The sequence below is a fragment of the Harmonia axyridis genome, chromosome 2 (assembly GCF_914767665.1).
Source record: "Harmonia axyridis chromosome 2, icHarAxyr1.1, whole genome shotgun sequence".
Classification (NCBI taxonomy): domain Eukaryota; kingdom Metazoa; phylum Arthropoda; class Insecta; order Coleoptera; family Coccinellidae; genus Harmonia; species Harmonia axyridis.
This window is the reverse complement of record NC_059502.1, coordinates 18,436,058-18,456,132: the sequence shown is the minus strand read 5'-3', so window position 1 is coordinate 18,456,132 and position 20,075 is coordinate 18,436,058. Positions and strand designations below refer to the sequence as shown.

The 20,075-nt window shown below is 35.2% G+C and overlaps 1 protein-coding gene across 3 annotated transcripts in view; it reads left to right on the top strand.

The window, feature by feature from the left end:
* LOC123672184 (discoidin domain-containing receptor 2-like) overlaps positions 1-20,075 on the top strand; it is a 354,429-nt gene that overhangs the window by 48,288 nt on the left and 286,066 nt on the right. For all 3 annotated transcript variants that reach the window (XM_045606195.1, XM_045606192.1, XM_045606193.1), the window contains exon 2: positions 3,022-3,173. In XM_045606195.1, coding sequence (XP_045462151.1) covers positions 3,068-3,173 — 106 coding nt within the window. In that variant the 5' untranslated portion in view covers positions 3,022-3,067. The remainder of the gene's footprint in view (positions 1-3,021; positions 3,174-20,075) is intronic.

Sequence of the window (20,075 nt, the reverse complement as noted above, 5' to 3'; positions counted from 1 at the left end):
ACACGCTCTATTCACCTGGCTTTAGAGGCTTGATTCCAGCAGCAAGCGACTAAATAATAAAATCATCGAGATTAAAAAGTGACCAGTGTGTGAAGGGGTTTTAAACCTCGAAGAAACTTGGAACAACTCTATCTCCATTCATATGTTAAATTTTTTTTGTAGCTCCAAAATTATCCATCAAATACCCGATACCAAAGTATCGAAGAAATCCCTCGCTACACTTTTTTTATTACGCCTCCTATGATGGGGGAGCTGAGTGGTGGCAGTTGTTTTATGAAAACGAATGGTTGTACCTACCTGATATATTTATGAAGGGATGAATGCAGGAAGCAATCCCCAATGGAATACTCAAGGCAGCGAAGAGAAGGAATTGGATAAGTTATTCGTCAATAATGTGGACGGGAGAAATAAACCTTGGCGAGATCTCACAATCCCAAGATTAAGGGCAGAAAATGACCGTATAAGTCTCCAAAACAGAGAGGATGACAAGCGTTTATGAAGCTTAGTGCACATTATTTTGCTCTGATGAGAGCTGACGAGTTTATTTCTCTCTTGAATTCTGGCCAAATACAACTTTTTTCCGAGATATGTTTGTTTCACTATTATTGGTCCTTTTACAATAGATCTTGAGATGAACTCTAACAGAAGCTCTTATACCTACTGTTTTGAAAGGATAGTAGAATTTTTTTTTTCGATTATATAACTCTTTTATGTACTCTTTGTTCTTTTGCCTGTTGAATCTCTGAGAATGTTGCATAACAACTAACGACTTCATTTAGAATAGTGTATCATTTCAAATGATTATATTTGACGAGACTATTGCTAAACGACTCGATTTTCTTCTAAAGATCTCATTTGCAATAATAAACTGAAAAAAATGGATGTTTTCGTTAGCAGCAACCTTTAAAACTTGGCGTGTTTCAATCTTGAGTTTTGCATGCTGTGTAGTTTATAGAACAAATATTATACTGCAGGTATGTCAAGAGAGAATATTATCTGGATGTTTGGAGGTTGGAACACTAAATTAATCGTAAAAGACCAGATTGCTGGAAATAAAAGTCACCATTCTGGATAACGATAACTGATATCATTGTGAATTAACAAATGTCATGGAACAAGCACTGTATTTCCCAGATATTACTCAAACTGACTTTTATCTGGTTTATAACTACCGACTTTTCCAATAAGGTATTATTTTGAATTGCCAGCTATCTGGGCAGCTGTCATAATTTACATTCGACAAGAAAAAACAACGCTTTTATTAAATTAGAACGATAAACGCTTCTTAAAAATCATTACAAAAGTGGTAGGGTTTTTGCTGTCAAAGTTCGCTAAACTCAAGCACTTTTAGGTTGTCATGAAGCACCTTTTCGGCCGGAAATAGTGAAACTGGTGGACACATTCGAGGTTTTGGGACAAGTTAGTGATGTGAAGAATCGAAATCGTGTACGTTGCTCAAGAACAACTGATAATTTGCTGTTGTAGGCTGTAGTGTTGTAGAAAACCAAGGTTTGTCGATTTCTCGTCTATCATGAGAATTAGTCATTCTACAAGGCCGAAATTGGATTATATTGATGTGGAGGACGTTTATTTTCAACAAGACGGCGCCACGTGCCACGCATGCATTGAAACAACCGCAATTTTGCAAGGAAAATTTTCTGTACTTGTTATTTCTCGAAAAGGTAATCACAATTTTCCACTGAGATCTAGTGATTTAACTCCTTTAGACTCTTTGGGGCTACGTGAAAGACAAGGTCTATGGTAATGTTCTACAATCGATTTAAGACCTTAAAGATGGAATTCGTGAAGTTATCGAGGACATAAAACCGAAAATGTGCGATAAAAATTTCCTTAAATGAGGTTCATATAGTTTTCCATCGTTAATGGCATACCATCCCTCTTAAAATTAAATAAACCCATTGATTTATCTCAGGATATACTCGTTTTTTTTATAGCAAAAAAAAAACCCTTTACTTTGAGGCAGCCGGTTTCAGTCTATAAAAGATATGAAGCATTGAAATTTCTTGAGGTGACCAATCAATGTGAATATTTCTCTCAAAAAATTTCAACCAATCATATCAACGCATATGATACAAATAACTTAACAACTAACCAATATTTCTGAATATCAATGCATTGTGAAAATATCCGGGTATGTCTTTGCACGTGTTCTTTAGGTGGATATTTTTCTGACCACTTATTGGTATGATAGTCCTTTTCATCCAAAATTAATAATTTTCAGTTTTGTATTATTTCTGCTCTAAATTCAAATTGAGTGAATTTTTTTTCGGGAAATGGTCCTTCACATACCCCTCGTCCTAGCCAAATTATCTCATCTGCACTATTTCAAAGGCAATACAAAACAATTTAAAATTCCTGGAATTTTTCAACATTAATATAGGTTAGGTATCCCGATCAACCAAAAATATGATCCATATCAATTTGAAGCATACATTCTGTAACTTCTAATCGAATAAATATGGTATGGATCGAATAGAAATTCAACGAAATCGTTTCGAATCGGTACTCTGTAACTCAATTACTATGACTATCAATATGGACTATGGATATCAATTACATTTGGCGATAGAGGAAGAATTGGACACAGAATACCAAATTTGGACTATATAGAAGTGGAATATTCTGATGTCTCAGATTACGACTCTATTCGTTGGTTGTTATTCGAGTCGTATAGGACCAATTGTCGAGTTCATAGATTGTAAATATTAGAAACCTTGAGGTTGTCTACTGAATCTTAGGTGAAACGACAGGTCAAAAACTAACTAAAAAGCCAGGAATATCTATCTCTTCGTCATTTTTCAGATCGTGAAAATGAAAATATGTCCCCTCGCTCTTTTTTTTACTGTATTTGTGTCACCTTGTACGTGAAAGCGAATATTTTAATATACTATTACTTCCGCTGAGATCATATATCATACCGTACAGTCAACGATCACGATAGAATAATACAGCACAATTTTTCATTAGGGGGACACTGAACTAACTTTTTTCCAATTTCAGAGACTTCTTTGGCATGCAACACGACTCTCCGTAGTCGACAGCGATCATGGCCACTATCGGTTCGGCATCAGCAATTGCTGGGTCGACCACCGTCGCCCTATTGCTCATTCTAACCACCGCCCCACCCCTCGTCCTCGGAGCATTGGAGCTAGGTAAGTTTCCCAAGTATTAATTTTCCCCATCATTTTATATTGCGTGGTTCGGTTCCTTTCTAATTACACATACACCGATCCGAGATTGATTTCTTACGTTTTTATTGTACGCTACCAGGCTTTGACGAACATTAATTCCGCTAGATGTTTAACAAAATACTAGCAAATCATGCGAGCCATAGTTTGGCATAAAGCCGAAAATTTACTGTTATATATAATGATATATTGATAACAGAAACCGTAATTTATTTTGATTTATTAAATAATTTTCAGTTGATTATAATAAGCATGTTTGTCGCCTTTACTACGGTGAGAATGAATTATCATCTGATCTGGGTTGTGTTGATTATTGAAAGATTTGAAGCTTTCACGAAATTTGTCGGTCAGGTGAAATAATATCCAACATATTTCAAGTTTTGATTCGAAAGCTAAGGAAAGTAAATGAATCGGCATGCGGTGGAACGTGGACTATATTAGCCAATAGAACCAACCAAATCTACACATTCTGTTTCCAGAGTACCAGTTTTTTTTTAAGTACTGTTGGGCTCCTAATGAATTGCTGGAAACTTGTAAAATCAAAACATTTTGGCTTCCTCCAAGTGACTCTGGATATAAAATACCTATTAACCTAAGGTTGGCTCTCACGGCATATGTCGAATGGACATTCGTTGTATGTGTTTGGTGTGTCCGAAAAAGCCAAATTCTTGTAATCCCTTTCTCACAATTAACATTTTGAAATCTCTACGTCCCTTGCCGTTCAAAGATGTTTTACGGTAACATGAGAGATATATGAATGGTATTGGACAAACATAGCTTGATACACTGTATTGATCAGTGCAGCTCAAGAATTTCAAAAAGTATAAAAATGGCATCAAACTGAAGACAAGTTTACGAAAAGTCTTAGTAGCACAGACGAATATAGTCAATCAATGCTACGGTACGACTAAGGTGCTTTCCGAAGGAATGGAAGGAAGTCAAGGTGGTTTCAATCCATAATGCCGGCAAAGATGCTAAATTTCCGCAGAACTACCATCCGATCATTCTCCTCTCGTGCATATGGAAGATTTAAAAGCGGCCATTCTGAAAAGATTGAAGACAATAATGGAAGAAAAGAAGATCATACAGTTGGAACAGTTCGGTTTCCAAAGCCAATACTTCACTGTGTAACAAATGCTGCGAATAGTAGAACAAATCACGGATGGTTATAACAGAAAACAAGTCACAGGGGATGTGTTCTTGGATGTGGCCAAAGCGTTTGATGAAGTATTGTACAAAGGACTGCTATACAAACTTCTTACAGCCGGTTTCCCACTCTCCATGGTCTAATTTTTAGCCTCTTGCCTGCAATCTTCTACAATCATGGTTTGCTCGATGGAGAATTGAAGTAAACCCTGAGAAGAGCGAAGCCGTTCTTTTCAGCCGAAAGAGAAAAGATCCCCAAGGACACGTCATAATGTTCGGTAGGAGGATCGAATGGAAAAACAATGCCAAGTATCTGGGAGTGATACTTGACAAGATGCTTACTTGGAAACATTATGTCATATCAGTTGTGACGAGAGGAAGAACAGCAGTGGCAGCGTTGCAACCGCCACTTTGCAAAAGCATCAAAATGTCTCTTTCCAACAAGCTTCTTTTCTATGAGTCCACCATTCGGCCGGTCATGTCTTCCGCATGCTTGGCTTGGAGATACACCGCAAAGGTCCATCTGCGGAGACTTCAAGTCGTGCAGAGAACAATCCTGAGACGAGCCATAAGAGCACTATGGTTTGTCAGCTACTTACGGATACATAAAGACCCACAAATACCATTCCTAGACGACCATCTAAAAGATCTGAGCGTGAAGACCTTTAATGAGATGAAAAAATACGCAAACCCTCCTTTGAGGAAGGCTTGCGACTATGATGAAAAAGCCCCTAGGAAACACAAGAGACCAAAGACCCTTCTGAACGGCATAGTGTCACCTGCCAGAGCAGATCAGAATAGCTCACCAGAGGTGAATTATATTGAGATTAAGCAGTAAAAGGCCTAACTGCAAAAGAGAAAGAAGTTTCAAGACAAGTTTAAAAAACCTTGACGGAAGTAGTTGGAATTGCAACAAATAAATTGACACAAGTAATGTATGGAAAACCGTATAACATTCCGATTTGTCGGTAAATGTACATACCAAACTATGTTTCATCGAATCATAACACGTTGAAGTGGTTAATGAACAGCTAATTGCCCAAAAGCGCCAAACAACTCAGAGAAACAACATGAAACTATTTAATAACGTTGACTCTGTGGAAATGAAGTTTTTCGAAAGTTTTCATCGTGAATGTTCGTCAGATTATGCGGTCACTGACTGCCAACTGAAATTCCCAACCTCAAACGTTTATTTGATTGTAAAAAAGTTTCATTTGATGGCGCTTTACGTACTCGCTGTAAATGATTTCATGAAATTAAATTCGTAATTTCTTGAGCTGAAATTCGCTGTTGGAGAAACTGCAAGTTTTAATTCGTTCGGCTGAGTTTTATATCTGTAACTTTCTTATCAAGTGCATGGAAAGTATGCCGACTCTACAAAGTGTCGGTTACGCTATGCTTTTCGATTACTATGTTCCTTGATTCTTAAAGAAAAAAACTATTGCAGTTACTTTGTATAACAAATAGTACAAAAAAACTCATGGGAGATCATCAATGTACCAATGCTTTGGTTTGAAGTATGTATGTTTGTATGTGTGTCGCCTCACTCTTGTTACAGCCTTATCTTCGATAATTTTTTTCCGAATTTAATGATATCTGGTATGCATATTCAGTTTGGGACGTAAACCGATGATCTCTATAGAAGAATTAAGCTCTTTCAGATGAACAATTCCTGGTTTTTCCATATGTTGCGTTCTACTGGTCCGATGTTGATGAAAATTGGTACGGATATTCTGATAGGGTCGTAAGTGATTCCATAGGAATTTCAGCTCAATTTGATATTCCTGTAGTTCCATTTGTCAGGTTCAAGTAGCCCGATATCGATCGAATATAGAATTCCATAAAAATTTCAGCTATTTCGAAATTAATTCGAAATAATACGTGAATAAGGTCTCTTCGGAAGAAAATAGTGTTACAAGACCTAAAAAAAACTTACTGTGGCAGAGTTTTTTATTATACCTGCATCATTATCTTTATAACAATGGTGAAAATTGTTTTTATACCAGGATAATATCACTTTCAGTTATCGCTGACAACCCTACTCAGGGTGCTGAATTGGAGGTACAAAAAAAATGATACCACCTTGAATATTTTTAAGGAAATATATGAACTTGTTTTCGAGATACAAGGTGTTGATTCTTTTTAAGATTTATCTCATAGCACTCATATCTTATGGTAATTTTGAGTGCAAATCTAGAAGCGTTGGTGGATACATTCTATAGAGATTATTTTGCCTCAAAATTTTGTATTTTCTGTTTGTAACTCGAATTTAGGACCAGCCTGTATGGGCAGATTATATCTGAAATTTTCAAATCAGCCGAAGGTGAAGGTCAATAAAGAAATATTTCCGCCAAGAAACTTGAAAATAGAAATAGGACAAAAAGAAAACTTATGAGGCAATAATTTAATCAAGAGTAAAGAGGTGTTATCGAAACAGATTTCATAATACATATTAAAAATTATCATTGAATATAATTTGTGCCTTTCTTAAAGTTCAAGAACGCAATGGTTGGCTTCGTGCTCAAGTGTGATATTTGTTTTTAGTCACTCTCATACGTCACTAGTCAATCTGCATAACATAAATATTGTGTATGTCAAAAACTTTTTCTTTTCTTGGACCAAAAATGTTTTAATGTTTTCCTGTGGAAATACGAACAATTTCCAGTGCAAATATTTTCAAAAATGAGCTTAAACATTTTTATTTTCATTACCAAGAGCAACAATCCATCAACTTTTGGGATAGCTTTTAGAATGGCTCATAGAGCATTTGATGTGAAATCAAAGACTTATTTCATTTTTATGTTCACTGTTCCCATTATGAAGGTTGATACTCTTAATGTTTTAAGGATTTTTTTCTTTTTATTGAATATTGTTGTAATAAGAACTATTAAAACAGATTCATATTTTTTTATGATACTTTTTAATGTTCTATTTTTTACCTGTACTTTATAATTTTTTTCTTTTTTGTAATGTTCTACTGTTGGGCGCTGCACTGTTCATATCTCTCCATTTTATTATTGTATTCTATTCACTGTAGATATCACCACACAGGCTCTGTCCTTATTGTATTTCTCTAGGTTTATTTACTAGATATACATAAAACTAGTTTTTGTAAGTCTATATATGTGAAATTAACTTATTATTATAATTTTTTTGATACTTTTTAAGAACGGTAATCTAAAATGAAGAAGTACTCTAGAGGTAATAGGTACATCAAACGTTCCGATCTCACTCAACCCAGTCACCTCTGTCTGATTAAATGTATTTTTAAAGGCGCATCCAATTCGAGGTCCCTTATATCGACATGAACTTTATACTGCCTGTTTTACAACACTCGAATTCCAGTCTCGCCCAGCCCGCCGCCGTCTACAAGTCCAGACCGGGAAAATAACTCTCAGAAGCAGGCTGCGCCTTTCGGGGAAAAGGTTTTCCCGTAATTTATTAATTAGATCTTGGTCCCGCTCATTTGTGGAAACTTTTCTCCCTTCAGATTCAACTTGCCTCGAACAATTACCGTCATTACTCCATTTCTTTGAAATTCTGGAAACAGAATTTACGCTCAGCCGGCAGCGCTGAGAGCTAATCGTCTAACAGACCACCAGTTTGTAATTTGGGGTTATTCCATTATTGATACGTCTCGATTCCGTAAGTTTCATTAGGAACTTGGAAACGTGAAACCATATGAATAACTTATCGATGAAAGGTTGCTGAATATTTGAACTTGATGGGAAATCGATATATGTTCATATTTTTTATGCGTCTTCTGTTTCACGTCTACTGAGTTTTATTGGTTCCTCGGACTCATAAAATTTAGATGTAATAAAGGTGACAGGTCGGCTACGTGCAACATGTCATTATGTTGGAGTTTGAACTCCGGCTCTGTTTTACCTGACTTAAATAATAATGGAAAATGGAGGGTTGATAAAGTAGTCATAATTCTATCATGAAGTCAGCAACTTTATGCGACTCAGTATGCTTTTCATAATGGACTAGTTTAGTGATGTTGATAATACTATATTTGACACGATAGAATTAAATATAGAGCAAAACTGATAAAACAGTGAAAAAATTTTGAAAATTCATCAATAAATGACTGAAAAATAGATTATTTAAATTTACGTATTTTAGCGCGGATTGCTTTGGTCTGTGACGTCACGGCACTGGCCTGTGATCGCTACACCATAAATTACGTTTGAATACTTAGCCGCGCCAAGGCTCTCGCGCCGTTTGTAGTTGTACAGTGTAGTTTTAACTCGAGTTTTGTTTTTATGTCACCATAATGGAAGAAGTCTTCGTGAAAGGACAAAGTGACAATTTGCCTAAAATAGATATATTTGCAGTGATGTAGTTTTTTTCTTCAAATCCATCTTATGTCAGTGCTGAAATGAAAGGAGTTAAACTTTTCAAGTAAGTTTCTACTTTTGAGTTTGCTTCATCAGGGTTCAACTTATAACGATGATTTATTTAAAAAACGTTTCATAAACAGTTTGTAGTTGAGTACTGGTTGTTGAAGTCTATCAAGGGCAAAACATATTTATGTGAGGAGTAAAAAGTAAAAAGAGAAAAAAGTAATTTATATGTATGTATATAGTAAGTTATTTCAGCCATCGTGTAACGAACAAAACACGACACGAACGGCACAAGTGATTGTACACCAATGAATTCGTAAGCACTCTGCGAATACCAGTCGTCTAGTGTGTGACGTCACGACACTTACACGTACTATGAAATTATTCTTCCAAGCGCAACTTCAAAGTCCCATAACTTTTTCATTTCTAGAGATATTTCAATGATTTTTCCACATTTTTGTTTCATTTTACTTAAATTTTCAGAATTAATCCTTAACAAAAAAATGAAAACTAGTCCATTCACAAAACCATGATTTATTAATCGTTGATTTCACTTCGAAATGAATAATCAAATAAATGGAGATTTAATAAACAATGCCTCGGAATTCGAACGCAGAATTTATAAATCCGAACTAAACTGTGCGATGAAATATAACACTCCACTCAAAAAGTCCTGGGCCTCACCAATACAAACAAATGATCACCTTCAATAGTTTTACATGCACATCAACGTTTCTCCTACTTTTTATACCTTTTCTTTAAAAAGATTCGTTTTTGCTTTCGATATAGTTTTCTACTTCGGAAATCATTTCTTTATTATTGCCAACTTTTTTTTCCTGATAGAGATTTCTTCTGAATAAAGCTAGAAATCAAAGGGGTGGTCAGGTTTGAAGAAAATGCGTGGGAGTTAAGCACTTGGAAGCTCAATTAATTGAATTTGATCATAATTCTTATCAATTTGAGACATTGTGCATTGTCTCGGTGAAAAAGATTTTTTTTTAATTTGAGGACGTTTTTTCTTAATTTCTGTACTCAATCGATTCTATAACGTTATGTTATATTAACTGTTAATAGCTTCACTTTTCACTTGAAACATCAAATTATCTCAAAAACTATGTACTTAAAAAAAATGTTTTAAATGAAAATTGTTAGGATCAGGACGGAAATTGAATATATATTTTTTTAACCTTGACTTCAAGGTTATTTCAAGGTCAACTTGATTTTTTTGAATGGTAAGGCATATTTTTTAGTGCAGATTTTTATTCATCATAATAAGAATATAAAGAACTAAAATTTAATGGAACAGATAGAGCGAATTAAAATAATTCGAATAATGATAATTTTCTACTTTATTTCATATCATTTCAGTAACTGTTCAAAATGATGAGCTTGAACTTCGATACATTCATCAATTCTTCTAATGAATGATTCATTACATCGCTTCAAAGTTTCTGCATCGATATTCCTGCAACCGTTTAAACGAAAATTAGTTCAATATTTTGAAATCAGATAAAAAGAAGATTCAAACGAAAGTCACTACTTTTTTTATGAAGAATCTGCACTTGAAAATGTACCTTTCCATTAAAAAAAAAAATAAAGTTGACCTTGAATAACTTTGAAGTCAAGGTCAAGATTGAAAAGAAATATGTTTTTTTTGTTTCCCTCTCGATAACAATTTTCAGTTGTTTTTTTTTAAATTACCTAGTTTTTGAAATAATTTCATATCTTAGGTTGAATGCCTCTCACCCTCGGCCTCGCCCAGTATAATGATGTATATAATAAACTTGAACATTTCGTGACATGTCACAGCCCCAAAAATATTAGACACAGATTTGTATCAAAAATGTTGAATTGATTATAATGAAATGAAAATTCTATATCCGCCTATGGAAAATTTTGTGGAGAAATTACATGAATACTTATTTGGATGAATGCGCAGAAAGCTCCTGACTTCCCGTTCCTTTTTTTCAAATTTTTTCGCAAACAATGCAAATAAAAAATATTCTACTAAATCTACACAAATTCAAACTGAATTTGATAAACAGCACTATCAATGCAATGCATTATTTTCCCATTTTGAATAATGAATTCCCGAATTTCCAGTACCGTCACAGATTGTAGTAAAATCGCTGCTAATTTCAATCAACTCAATCAATTAGCTCGCTATCATCAATCAATTGAATCTGCCTGACCGAAATATCTACAGAACAAAATCACGGCTGCTTCAGAATCAATCAAAACCATACTTCATTACCGCTCGTTATTAGAGTTTCAATAAAATCCATGATTGCATTAGTCCTAATTACATTACGCAGGCAGAGACGGATTCCACTTGATATGGGTGAATTGAGGTCAGCCCATATCAAACAACGTTCTAGAGATTTGGTGCACTGTACAGTGCATCCCATATTGGGTGAGACAGCCAGGTTTCTCGCTTGTTATTTAAGATAGAGCCTTGCGGTTTTCACGTTCCTGTCCTACTTTTTCGTGAAACTCAAGTTGGTCTAATCAGATTTTTCATAACTGTTTCCGTTCAAGAGATACAGGGTGATTTTGGAAATTGATACTTTTCGGACACCTCCTTTATCTCCGAAGTTATTAGAAATAATTCTGAGGTGAAAACTACGTCTGAATCAGAATTCTGCGTAGAATCCAGTGGCGTACTCAATATTTGTTTTCGGGGTATGGTTTTGAAGATTCAACACAAACCTATATTTTTTTAATGGAACACCCTATATATCATTATTTCGTTGAATTCGTTATTTTTTTTCCTTCCAAATGATGTATGATACTTTATAGGTAGGATGTTCAGAAATGTTAAAAAAACACTAAAACATCAAATAATGATGATTTTTTTGTTAACGGGCAATGGATTTTCAATTGGATAATTTTCATTTGTGATTTTTATTCATAGTAAAATAAGCAAATAAAGATAATACACTCATCACTAACATGAAAAACAAAACGTAGGTACCTACCTAATAGCAACCAATGAATAATGAAAAAATTCATAAACATTGTATAATATCTTACAGATTAAACTCTTCAAATTGCTGTCCATTTTCCCCTAAATGGGATGCACTGTACACAGATGATTAGGGCGTGGAGAATGCATCCTACTGGAATTATAAGGGTTTAGAAGGAGGCCGATGTGGAAAAGGATTGTTGAACCTGCGTTTTTTACTTTCGTTGCATATCCTAATCAATAGCAGTCATCGACATCTTGATTCTCAAGGAGATCATCTAAAGGGTGTTTTTTTTAGAGCTATAAAACTTTAAATTGCAATAAAACAACGATGGATTATTCGATTGACATGAATTTTATTCATCCGCAAGATAATCTTATGGCATTACATTTTAAATATGATTTCTGGCATATGACCGCCACGGCTGGCTCGGATGTAGTCCAATCTGGACGTCCAATTTTCGATGACTTTTTCCAACATTTGTGGCCGTATAGCGGCAATAACACGGCGAATGTTGTATTCCAAATGGTCAAGGGTTTGTGGCTTATCTGCATAGACCAATGACTTTACATAGCCCCACAAAAAGTAGTCTAGCGGTGTTGAATCACAAGATCTTGGAGGCCAATTCACAGGTCCAAGACGTGAAATTAGGCGGTCACCAAACGTGTCTATCAATAAATCGATTGTGGCACGAGCTGTGTGACATGTTGCGCCGTCTTGTTGAAACCACAGCTCCTGGACATCATGGTTGTTCAATTCAGGAATGAAAAAGTTAGTAATCATGGCTCTATACCGATCACCATTGACTGTATCGTTCTGGCCATCATCGTTTTTGAAGAAGTACCGACCAATGATTCCACCAGCCCATAAAGCGCACCAAAGAGTCAGTTTTTCTAGATGTAACGGTGTTTCGACATACACTTGAGGATTAGCTTCACTCCAAATGCGGCAGTTTTGTTTGTTGACGTAGCCATTCAATCAGAAGTGCGCTTCATCGCTAAACAAAATAAAATGGACGTAGTGCGCGATACGTATTCCGCACAGAACCATTATTTTCGAAATAAAATTGCACTATCAAGCGTTGTTCAGGCGTGAGTCTGATCATGATGAATTGCCAAACCAAACCGAGAATAAATCACTTGACAGCGGTTAAATCGGTCGCCATCTTGAACAGTAATGCCAACTTGAATTTATATACCTCGAAAAAAAACACCCGTTACTATCTTAGCAAATCTGACGTCCTATAGCCTTGACAATTAATACCCCACTGAATAAGTCCCGGTCCTAAACTGAACTTGTTTTAATTCGACTTTTTTGTCAACTGAGTCATCTTCAAATGTGATACACAAATGTGAACACTCTAATGCTTCTTTTACTTTTCAATAACTCTTCTTTGGAAAGATTCGTCTTTGATTCCGAAATAGGCTTCAACATCGACGATCATTTATTCTTCAGAGCAAAATTCCTTTCCCTAGAGCATTTTTTGAGTTCTGCATAAAGCCAGAAGTCACTGGGGGTCAGATTTGGAAAATAAGCTGGTCAAGTAGATAAAAGTGCAATTTGTTCAATTCGGCTATAGTTTTCATTCGAATGTCATTTGGATTTTGGTCGTCTACTTTTCTTTCAATTGGTGGAAATTTTGCAGTCGCAGATCCCAAAACTTAAGCACATTTGGGTCGTCGTGAAGCACCCTTACTGCCAGCAATAGTGAGACTGGTGTAAAAATTTAAGCCAAGTTAGTGATGTGAAGAATCGTAACTGAAAATATTGCTGGTGTTGCTGGCGTTGACAAAAACCCAGGTTTGTCGATTCCTGTTCAATCTTGGAAATAAGGCATTCGAAAAATGATCCAGGTTTCCATTGAAAAATCATCCTCAGGGATGAGGCTCATTTTCATCTCGAAGGCTAAGGTAATAAGCCTAATTTTCGCATTTGGACTCGGAAAATCCAAAAATGATTGTTGAAAAGTTTCTCCATCCTCAACTTGTCACTGTTGGGTGCGGTTTTTGGGCTGATGAAAAGAATGGATTGTGCTACCGAGCTAAGATTCATGATATTGATGTGAACTACGTTAATTCTCAACAAGAAGATGATTCGTGACACAACAGCAACGAAATAATTGCAATTTTGGAGGAAAAGTTTCCTAGCTGTGTTATTTCTGGAAGAGATGATCACAATTGCCCAGCGAGAGCTTATAAGCTAAAACCTTAAGACTTCTTCCTTTGTGGCCAAGTGAAATATAAGGTATATGCCAACACTGGACAATCGATTGATGACCTTAAAGATGGAATTCTTGAAGTTATCGAGGAGATACACTCGCAAATGTGTGAATTGGTCATGGAAATATTCTTGAAAAGAATATGGTGCTTAACAGTACCTGTGGCGTCCATTTGGCTGATATTGTTTTTCAACATTAATGGAATACCACCTTCTTCACAACGAGATAAACATTTCCCTTAAATATAGGAAGGTACCCTTTTTCTTTTGAATTATACTTTTTTCAATATTGAATTGGAACTTCTTATTGGAAAACATATCGGAGATGGAGTATGGATTAGGATTAGGTATTCGGGATTTTGGATTTCATAGAAAAAATCATTTTTTGCTATAATTTTAGAATTTTGTGTTTATGAATCCGAAATAGGCTTCAACATCATTTCCAGCCTACTACTCAAACAAAAAAATAAAAACGAAGTTCAAATTTGCGTAGATGAACTCGATCTGAAGACACCATTAGAATATTTATAGTAGATAATGGCAACAAAACAAATTTCGTGAAGTAATCTGCAAAAATAAATGAGTTATGCAGAAAAAAAATCTTGATTTTAGTTTTTTCGATATATCTCAAGAACCATTGGGGAAATTTTGGATCTGTTTACACCAACACACTCATCGCTAAATAACTCAACTTTTTTGTAATTGAAGTCACTCTGTATCTTAAACGATTTTCGATATACCTGTAGTGCCCCTCTAAATAGTTTTAACCCTTTATTATTCTGCTATTCAGCGCTCATTAACCTGTTCCATAATTTTGATATTGTTATCGAAAAAATTATGAATATCATATCAATTAGAAATGACGCATTCCATTCAAATTCATATCCATATGTAAAACGTTCCATTCTATTGATTACAATAGAACAAAGAATTGACCAACCACCAGTTCAAGCATCTCTATGCCAGTTGGAGATGACTAATTTTTCGGACACGCACGCACACTTGATAAGGCACTCGCATATGCCGACAACGGACATGACAATAGAATATTGGACTAGCATCGCACATTTGCATTAATTGCATTTATGGCTTCTGTGCTGTGGGAGACTACATGAATTGGTACAGACGCAGGTGTTTATGCCTCACCTAATCAATTGCTCAACGGTAAATTGTTTCATCGATCTGTATGGAGGCAGACACTCTCATAGGGTGATCCGGTGTTCTGTATGGATCAAAATCTGCATGTATATTCATGTTGGGTTATGTGCGACGTCGGGTATGGTAGGAAATAGGAAATTAGATTTGTGTCTTACAGATACAAGCGTTCGACTGTAAACAGTTAGAGCGTCTAATGTATTTGATCAAAATCGTGACTTCAATATATATGTTTCGAGAGGTGAGATGGATTCCTAGAGATCTTGGGAAGATTTGGTGAGGTTTTGATTGATGCTCTATTGCCCTATCCATTTTATTGGCTTCTAGTATATTTGTTACATGAAAGACTACGAGTGCTTTCACTTTGTCCCCGATGTTGGAGTTTGGTTTAAAAAAATGACACTTTTTCGTTTTGTGGATGATGACGTACAAAGATACTAGTATATTATTTGATTAGCCAAGCAACAAAAACTCTTTTCAGAAATCTTTCCATACTTACTTGGAGCAAAATCAAACCTTTAAACACGCTAATGCAGTATTTTGATCCGTCGCTATGAAAAAGAGTATCAAAATATGCAGATAGCAGTAGCTTTCCAGAATGCTCAGTGAAAATATTGCTGGAGATTGTGTATAGGGTATATTGAAGATTTGTTTATTCATCCAAACAAAATCCTTTTATCCTTATTTTTCAACAGAAGTTGAAGACGTCTATATCATAATCAAATCTGAAAACAAAAAGGAAAATAACCAGGAAGGAGTAATAAATGTTGAAGTTTCCATTGGGTACCATAAGAAATGATAACTGGTTTTCTGAGGAATCATCACCACCGCATCACTATTTATTGCCAAAGTCGACAAAAAAAATCATCCTTAGAAATTCGTTCAATATTAAAATGATTTGATTTTCCGAGGGATGGTCCACGGACATGTCAGCCTACATCTTGATTAGTTGTTCGATAATTTCGTTCCAGAGTTGTTTATTTCAAATTAATAGTAATGATTTTCAGTGAACTATTCGACCTATAAATAAAATTGAATTTTAATAGTCCTCACCCAAAAATCCCCAATGAAAAAACTGAAACTTTCAAAAAATATCTCAAGGAATATTGTCCCCCAAATCTTCCTGATAGTGTCAAAAAAAATCTCAGAAAGGATACCGCACCCTTTATTAGGGGAAGTAACCTCCTGTCAAACTGGCTGAATTTTTGATATGTTGGAGTCTAAGTCATTCCAAATAGAAAGTTCAACAGGCAAAAGTTTTTCTATAGGCTAGTTTTGACCCAAAAGCTCCATGAAAACTCTCATTTGTTCTCCCTTATCATAATCAACACTATTCTGAGTAATCAAGATGTGAAGAATAATTAATATGAGATAATCTTGAAAGCATTGATTCTTAGTGTTGTTACATTTGCTGTATTCAGTTTGAATACAATATTTGAAGTTGAATTATTCGAAAATGGTTACGAATCGCCTCAGCGATCTTCAATCAAAAAATGTTTATCAATCCTATTCTGCAACTTTTTCTGCATCATATTCGAGAGCGAAAATTATATTCGAAATGCTTTGTATTGAAAAATATTATACCATCAGAATTTGAAGGCATGAGAAACAATAAGAAATATTACAAATTCTTCTATAAAACGTCCTTGAAAAGATTTTTTAAATCTATTATTGAGACGTCAAGAATTTTAACGTAATGAATCTGTAAATGGATGGATTTTTCAGTACGAAATATTTCGAATATAACTTCCACTTTCTTTTGAAAGGAACACTATTTTTTCCAGTGTAGAGTAGAAAAGGATTTATAAACATTTTTGGATTGTAGATCGTGAAGGCTATTTGTAACCATATTCGAATAATTGAACTGGAAAGTTGTAGGTAGCTGGGACACACTGTATAATTGACCAAATATAATAACATCAAAGAACAATGCTTTAAAAAGTATCTCATATTAATGACTGCTTACATCATGATTACTCAGAATAGTGATCGTTAAAGCTATTTGTAACAATTTTCGAATAATTGAACTTTAAAAAATGTAAGCTGGAATACACAGTTCAATTAACCAAATGTAAAAACACCAAAGAACAATACTTTCAATAGTATCTCATATTTATCACGGCTCACATCTTGATTTCTCAGAAGAGTGATGATTTTTGTATTGTTTAACTAGTACACCGGTAAATCCACCTTGTAGGTAGATCTACCTTATAGGTAGATCAATATTGCCCATAGATCTGGTAGATCAATGTTGGTGGATCAAAGGTGCCCATAAATCTACCTTGTAGGTAGATCCGCATTGCCGGTAGATCTACATTTTCCATTGATCTACATTGTTGGTAGATCCGCAATGCCCATAGAACCACATTGCCCACAGAAACACATTGCCCATAGAAACACTTTACCCATAGATACACATTGCCCATAATTCCACATTGCCGGTAGATCCAGTGCCCATGAATAATATTCTAATTCAAATTTTCATATGTCAAATCTTTTTTTTTCCAGATTCGTCTAATTGGAACTTAATAATCGTCCACCCTGTATAATGATTGATCAAACTCAAAAATAACAACGCAAAACTAATGAGAGTTTGCAGGGGCATATAGCGTCAAAACTAGCCTATAGGAAAACTTGTGTTTATTTAACTTTTTGTTTAAAACTACTTTCGCTATAACATATCAAAAATTCAGCCACTTTGGCGAGAGATCACTTTCCCTAATAAAGTTTGCGGTATTCTTTGGTGGAAAATACCCCAACAAGGCAACCCTGCCTCTAGCATCAGGCATCAGGATGAAGAATGCCAACATCGATGTCCCGCCTGCATCTGGGGGGGTCCGAGGCGCTGACTCACCAGCCCAAACGCAAACACAACAAAATAGAAACATGGTTAATATGCCTTCCGTAACGTCAGCAACAATGGTTCATATGTTTCATCCCTTCAGGTAACGATTTATTGCGCGAGACCGCCCATAAATACAAAGGCTCCTATGATGTACGAGTGGGATATTTTTCCGATCAGCCGGGCCGATTTCTGGGGCAATTTCAATTTCGGTGTCCTGTCGGACGATTGAATCCTGCGAGGACAATAAGCGGCCGATAGTGGAAAGTTTCTGATCGGACTACATCATCAATTTTACTCGCTGTCATTCCGAAATGAGTCCCACGAATGAAACTGCCACTCAGAAAATTCGCAATCAGGTGGCGTTTCTGGGAATTAAGTCGCGTACAGCTGCACAGATTGGTTACCCTATTCATTTTTTTTCCTGACAACGCGTAGGGATTTAGGATGCACTGGCTACTGGATTGTTTGTTAATTCTACTACTCGTGAAATAAAAAGAGTCGTTTCAATTTGTGTATACATATTCTTTCGACTGAATTATAAAATGTGAAATATCTGTTTAGGTGTGTAGCTATTAGTGTAATTCGGAATGAATTGTAACCAAGATATCTGAAACACTGGTGTGCTCACTCACTCGTGAAAAACCTTAATATATACAATTTCATTGATTTCAGGGTCTGACAGTCATTATTCATGTATATTCTTTTATATTGACAGTGATTAAACATTAATTTTTCCCTATAATGTGTATTCGTATTAAGTCCTTCAAATTTTCTTTGAATCCTTCGAAGTATTGTCATAAAATATTGATTTTTAGGAAATGAAAAAATTTTTTTTTTCATAAACATCGAAAATTAGTTATTTTTACATTTATTGTCATTCAGTGATATTACGATCAGCATATAAATATTTGGGGGATTTTGGGGGGAATATTTGGAGCATTTTCAATGAAAGAAGGTTACAACCTTGACCATAAATGTTGGCGATACGGAATGCATATAAACCATGTTTCTATTTTGTTATGTTTGCGTTTGTGTTGGTGAGTCAGCGCCTCGACCCCCCAGATCCAGGGGGACATCGACGTTGGCATTCTTCATCCTGATGGCTGATGCGAGAGGCCGCAGCAGTGACGAAGTGCCGTAACAGTTGAGGCGCCATTAAGTTGAGGGTATTTATCGCTCTTCTGCACCCCAACTTAATTACAATGTTTTGAAATGAATAAATAATAATTATTGTCACGGTAAGTCCTCGAACAAGGACCGATTTATCGCCTTGAAGCAGTTACATTTCGCCGACTTTGGTAATGAATTTGAGAATGCTGACTGGGTGGGATAACAAAAAAGCTATTAGTTTATATCGGGGGAATTCGTTGCTGTTTAAATGTATCGGGTGTCCAAAATTGAAGGCCTCTCAGAACCCCTTTGAGAATGGCAAATTTTCGGGATTGTTTTTTTACGAGAAATATTTTGGTGAAAACAGCAACCTTAATGAATTCTACTGTTTTCAAGTAATAAGAGGAAATTGATAAATGGCGTGAAATGAAAAGTTCTGATAACTTCTTCATTATTCATGCTATTGATATAAAAGAAAAACATCATAGAGGCACTTTTTCAATGGGTGTTATAACTCATTTTATATTGGCATTAGTTTTGAAGTTATAATAATAATAATTTTATCTACTCCTATTGAATTATAAACTCATTATTCAACTGCTTTTGAGCAATTAATAGTATCTATTAACAAACAGCGTGATTTATAATAACTCACTGCTATAACTCACTATTATAAATCGGAAAATATGGATCTGTGCTTCTATACTTCTCTGCTTCCATTCGATTGGCCGAAAGGGAACATTCCATTATTGTTATTGAGGGGAGGAATGTCCGAGGGAATGTCACTTTTGACGTTTTCAAATTAAATTGATATCTAATTATTGTGAATGTTTTGCTGAAAACGATTAATTCAGATAGTGAAGATGAAATATTATAAAGGTATACATTTCCAAAAGACAAACAGCTAATGTTACCATACAGAATTAATTGCCCGAAAAAATATAAAGAAGTTTGAAGAAATTTTCAAGATTGGTGTAGCAGTAAGATCATTAAGTAATCGTTTACAGGGAATATTTTTTGATATATTTTAATGCATTTTTATAGGCAATTATTAAGGTTTTTCAATAAATTTCTATGT